At 36.4% G+C, this 6,397-nt stretch overlaps 1 protein-coding gene across 3 annotated transcripts in view; it reads right to left on the bottom strand.

Annotated features, from left to right (window-relative positions):
• Nucleotides 1-4,181: 4,181 nt before the first annotated feature.
• LOC137642147 (ATP-binding cassette sub-family C member 5-like) overlaps nucleotides 4,182-6,397 on the bottom strand; it is a 399,142-nt gene continuing 396,926 nt past the window's right edge. For all 3 annotated transcript variants that reach the window (XM_068374687.1, XM_068374685.1, XM_068374686.1), the window contains exon 9: nucleotides 4,182-4,241. In XM_068374687.1, the coding sequence (XP_068230788.1) occupies nucleotides 4,197-4,241 (45 nt within the window). In that variant the 3' untranslated portion in view covers nucleotides 4,182-4,196. The remainder of the gene's footprint in view (nucleotides 4,242-6,397) is intronic.

The raw sequence follows: 6,397 nt of genomic DNA, 5'->3' as shown, positions 1-6,397 counted from the left end.
GTTATATAAGACTCATCATGGAAATCGAACAACCTTCATTTCATGTTTTTTCGCATTCGCTCTTGTAAGAGGTTCAAAATTCAATGCGACAAGCTGGCGTTTGAAGAAAATTACATAATTTCCACTACCTTGACTCGTGTGTAATGTCGTAAAGTAATGGGTTAAGTGCGTTACGACAGGAATATAGATTCTATTACCAGTGGTTTCTGTTTGAGGTTTTGTCTGACACACATGCACAAGACCTAGCTTCCTCTACGATTTTACCATCCTATTCAGCTCTTGCTAGAAACATTGTGGATATTTTTATGGTTTACAATTAGGCTACCTTCATTAAGTATCCAAATGGTTGGGCAAGGTTAAGATCATTGGTTTCATTGAAACCTATCTCCTGATCTTTGGATAAGGTGTTACAATTTACTTCTGAATTTGACAAGTCAAGCCACGTCTTAATGTGATCTGACTCTAAAAAGTGAATTTTCTGACTGCAATCGGTTTTGGTGCTAGTGATGGAGAGATTATGGCTTTCTCTTGAGATGGAGGTCATACAGAATTTGTGGATAATGAAGTTAATCTATATCCTGGTCTTACTTTTCTGACTAATAATGAGCTCCACTCTAAACGGTGGGGACCGTGGAAAGTAGTTTTTCTCGTAAGTTTTCTTACCCTGAAATCAATGCTGTGTAAGAGCCTATCTTTTAAGACCAGAGCATTTCTAAGGTGGTCAGTTATCTAAAATTGAAATAGTGAGATCAGAATTGTCTCTGAAATAAGTGTGAGCGAAGATGGTATCATTTTTAAGAAGAGCGGACCTGGCTTGTATGCCATTGGGTCATGATCTTTGGAAAGTGAGTTCATTGTTGAACCTCTTGCAGTATATGTCCTTCGCGGGTTTACAGGCTTATACTGGTTGGAAGTCCACCAGGGTGCTCTTCAAGCATTATTTGAAACAATTGGAATGAATACGTCATTTTTGTGGTGGCAGCAGGTAATGTTGTCAAACCCGCCGCATCGACGTAGCCCTTAAAAGTGCGTCCCTGGCCATTCTTCCAGCTCATTTCTTTTAATAAGTAAACTATAGGTTTTTGTTTCAGGATCTCTAACATAAAAAAAATTTTATTTTCAGGATTCATTATTGTATCACTGAATGTTGTATATACCCCTTTAACTATAGTATATCTATTTTAGTATAAATTAAACTATAGTTTAAACTTTGTGCTTAGTTTTAAGACTATTGTTTATCACCTGTCTTATTTTGTTTTGTTTTGCCATAAGCTCCTTCTAGGGGGTTAAGACAGGTTTGAACAATTTCTTCCCTCCTGACACCTTGTGTATTATTATCCTGGAGATGTATTGTTCGGTACAAAATCATGATCCTTATGCTTGTTACATTATTGATAATTATTCTTTGCTCTACTTTTGTAAATAAAAGTATGTAAATTTATACATATCTTTTATTTAAGCCCTAATTTCCTTTTAGTGACAATAAAATTGATGTACCATTCTAGTTTTAACCTTCCCGAACATGAAAAAATTGTATCGAAGATGAGTATTTGTTCCATACCTTTTACTCACTGAGCTTACTAAGGTTTTTGCTGTTGGACATCTCCTCATAAAGGTCGGATGTCCTTTTCCATGGTGGATGATGATGATCTGGATAAGATCTACTTTCTTAATAGGCCATCATACTTTTTAAATACAGATTTATTACTGTTCAGGAATAAAGGTGAACATTGATACCTATGTTTTGACGGAGTATTCTGGATAGCACATTCCGGTATGGTGACCTTTATTCGAGGCCTCCTACCGAGTAATAGGTCATTCTCTGGTACACTTCCATCAGGACGACATGGTTCGAGCCCACAAAAAGGGATTTTGACGAAGGAAAAATCTATTTTTGGGTGAGATGGCCATGTCGTCCTAATGGCCCACCAGTTACTGTGTCCCTCCCCATTTCCTCGTAGGATGCGAGATGGCCATGTCGTCCTGATGGCCCACCAGTTACTGTGTCCCTCCCCATTTCTTCGTAGGATGCTTCTTTTTCACAGTGGTTTCGCTGCGATGTGGAATGAAGCGCCGGGGACGTATGGGAGCACAGAAAGGTGATAGGATGTGTAACGGTCCCTCGCTTATCCTTCCCCTTGGTGGATTAGACGGGGTAAGGTCTATTGGGGGTGCAGATGTCTATGGTTATCTTAGGATACGTCCCTGATTATACACGATATCTACAGATCATCATTCCAGGGGTTGGAACCCCGTGATACCTGACGGTAGTTCTCTTGTAATATCACTTGCAGAAATGTTATACAGTAGGAAGCAGCCGAATGGAACTTCCATCAGGACGACATGGCCATCTCACCCAAAGTTAGATTTTTCCTACGTCAAAATCCCTTATATTTATATATATATATATATATAAATTATATATATATATATATATATATATATATATATATATACACACACATATATATACATATATATATATATATATATATATATATATATATATATATATATATATATATATATATATATATATATATATATATATCTACATATATATATATATATATATATACAGTATATATATATATATATATATATATATATATATATATATATATATATCTACATATATATATATAGTATATATATATATATATATATATATATATATATAAACATATAAACATATACACACACTAGCAGGGTTATCCGGTGTTGCTCAGATAGCTTTGCCCTTGGATTTTGAAGGTGGACATAAATCCCCCACTTATTTACAAATTCTGCTTCAAATGAAGTCATCTGGAAAGCATTATTGTATGGTAGTATGTTTTCAAGAAAATTTTTTGAATGCTGGGATGTTCCAGTGAGAAGTTTTTTAGACATTCAGGAGGTTCAACTAACAAGGGCAGTTTAATTTTCCCTCCACTGCAACACAATCCTTGAGGTTCATTCTTCCGTTTCTGAGCATCAGTGATTACATTGATGTGACATTAAGCCAATTCATACTAAGTCTTCTATTTCTTAGGGGTATCATGGATTATAAATGACGGCAATGAGACGTCATTGTACAGCATTAAACGGACCTGCTCTTGCTTCTGCATGCATGAATCTATCAATATAGCAACTATTCTCAGCTCCTTCCAATGTTTCTTGGTTCCAATGGACAATCATTCTTTGTTGGTTATCTTTTAGTCAAGTCATTCTTTGATTTCTTGATTCCTGATTTCTTATAGCTGCTATTTTCATTGATTATTTTAAAGGCAAGAATTTCTTTGGTCTTCATCCTGTGCTTCACGTCTAGCTGCCAGTCTGTTTGCATTAGTGTTCCTTCTTAAATTTGCTCTGCGTCTTCTGTTTCACATCTAGCTGACATTCTGCTTGCAATGGTGTTCTTTCTTAAATTTCTCTGCTCTTCATCTTGTGCTTCACGTCTAGCAGTCATTCTGCTTGTATTATTGTTCCTTCTCAAAATCATCAGCTCATCGACTTCTGCATCACATATAGCTGCCATTCTACTTGCATTAATGCTCCTTCTTAAATTCATCTACTCTTCATTTTCTGCTTTATGGCAAGATGACATTCTACTTGCACTAGTATTTCTTTGTCCATCATCCTGTGTCACACGTCTAGCTGCCATTCTTCTTGCATATTATCCCTCCTTAAATTCCTTTGCTCTTCTGTTTCCTGCTATCATTTTCTTTTCACCGAATTTGCCTTATAGGATTTACCAAATGAGAACCTCTTTCTGTGGCATAATTTTGTAGAAAACTGAAAAAAGAATATAAAAATTACATAACACGCAACCATTAAATATTCTGTAGAATCTCTCTTAGGGTGGCATCATTCTGCTAGCATTGGTGTTCCTTAAATTCCTCTGCTCTTCATCTTTGGCTTCACGTCTAGCTCCCATTCTGCTTGTATTAGTGTTCCTTCTCAAATTCATCTGCACTTCGTCTTCTACCTCACATCTAGCTATCATTCTGCTTGCATTAGTGTTCCTTCTTAAATCCATCTGCTTTTCAATTTCTGCTTTATGGCTAGCTGTTACTCTACTTCCATGAGTTTTTCTTTGTTCTTCATCCTGTGTCTCACATCTAGCTGCCATTCTTCTTGCATTTGTTTTCCTCCAAAAATACCTCTGCTCTTCTGTTCACTGCTATTTTCTTTTCACCGAATTCGCTTCTTCGGATTTACCAAATGAGAACCTCTTTTTGGGTGGTATGATTTTGTAAAAACTGAAAAAAATATATAAAAATCACATAACTCAACCATTAAATATTCTTTAGAATCTTTTTTGGGGTGGCATCATTTTGTAGAAAACTGAAAAGAATATCAAAATTACATAAGACTCAATCTTAAATGTTCTTTAAGTTTTTGTACATCTTATCACATGGAAAAGAAAATCAGTGTATGCTATATGTGTGGGGGCAACACAAAGCGACCCCCTTTTTAACGACAAATTTCCTAATTAACACAGCCCCAAATAATCTCTTATGATCAAACAATCTCTGTCAAAATTCATTGCGATTGGTTCATTAATATTGAATGCAGTCTTAGGGAGTTTGTAATTATGGTTCTTGATCGAAATAAAAATAGCTATGTTAGAGTTCACGATTGTTAAATAATTATTTTGAAGTATACGGTACCAGCCTTCTAGATTTCGCCCAATTTCAGGGATTACATAATCAGGGGGTCTACAATTATGGGACCTACAGACCCTCAAGGTAGATATTGATCAAAATGGAGATAGCAGATAGTTTTTTATTTTTATAAAAATTACAAAAGATTCCATCATTAAATACTTTGTAAGTTCCCTATTCAATTTTCCTATAACAAAACATGGAGACACATACACACAGACAATCACCAGATTTATTAGTATATCTATGTAAATATACAGTGATACCTCTACATACGATCTTAATTCGTTCCAGAAACTGCTTCGTATGTTGAAACGATCGTATGTTGGAGCGAATATTCCCATAAGAATACATAGTAATTTGTTTAATTAGTTCCTCAGCCTAAAAACCCATAATAACTCCTTAATGAATGGCTACACATAATTATACATAACATTAATACAATTGAATAATACAGAAATATCTAAGAAAAAAAGAATAAAAAAAAAAATAATAAATAAAAAAGGAGTCTTTATTATAACACTTTACCGTAGCGAGAGGCCAGCACAGGTGTAGGGACTGTTACGCAAGAGGAAACGGAAGATCATCGAGGAGGTAGGGATGGCGACTACGATAACGTATGATAATTAACACTAACTTACACTACGTGAACTTTAACTTAGCTTATTTTTTTTTGTCATTTTTATAATTTTATATTTTTTTTACATTTTTTTCATTTTCATCATTTTCACTTGATTCGGTCTTCCTTTTCTTTGCTTTACTTTCTTTCTTTTCATCATGATCACTAGACCGTTTTGTAGATTTTTTAAAGAAACTATCGAGAGAAAGTTGCTTGGAACGGCTTTTGAGGATTTTTCTGAAATGAGTTAAGCAAACATCATCGAACTGTGCAACTACACGGCAAACCTGAAGTTTCTGTGGGTGATGCTTGTCGATGAAATCAACCACGTGTTGATGATATGCCAACATCTGTTTTATTTCCGCCGTACCTAAGATTTGGCCTACCTCCTCAGTCTCCTCCGACTCACTCAACTGCCCTTGGAACTCATCATGCGGCAAGGCTTGCAGCTCCTTGAGTTCCTAGGTGGTGAGCTCTTCATGATGCTCATCGACGAGTTCGGTGATGTCATCTTCATCCACCTCCAGACCCAAGGACTTGCCAAGGGATACAATCTCTTCGACGTCTTCCTCGGCGGCAAGCACAGGTTCATTCTCGGGGCCAAAACCTTCAAAACCTTTGGGAGCAACAGCATCAGGCCAAAGCTTCTTCCAAGCTGAATTCAGGGTCCGACGAGTTAATCCCTCACAAGCCTGATCTATGATCTTTAAGCAGTGCACGATATTGAAGTGGCTCCTCCAAAATTCACGCAAAGTTAAGTTGGTGCTTTGCGTGACATTAAAGCACTGCTTAAATAAGTGCTTGGTGTACAGCTTCTTAAAATTAGAGATGACTTGCTGGTCCATGGGCTGGAGGATAGGGGTGGTATTCGGTGGAAGATACAACACTTTTATAAATTTGTATTCGTCGATGATATCATCTTCGAGTCTGGGGGGGTGAGCGGGTGCATTGTCCAAACAAAGCAAGCACTTCAAAGGCAAATTCCTCTCTTGAAGGTACTTCTTGACAGCAGGGCCGAAAACTACGTTTACCCATTCCACAAAGATATGCCTAGTAACCCAAGCCTTAGAACTAGAACGTCATAGAACATGTAGCATGTCTTTATTAATTCTATGTGCTTTAAATGCCTTAG

This window comes from Palaemon carinicauda, chromosome 6 (assembly GCF_036898095.1).
Source record: "Palaemon carinicauda isolate YSFRI2023 chromosome 6, ASM3689809v2, whole genome shotgun sequence".
Classification (NCBI taxonomy): domain Eukaryota; kingdom Metazoa; phylum Arthropoda; class Malacostraca; order Decapoda; family Palaemonidae; genus Palaemon; species Palaemon carinicauda.
The sequence above is the reverse complement of the archived record's forward strand: the minus strand, read 5'-3'. Positions and strand labels throughout refer to the sequence as shown.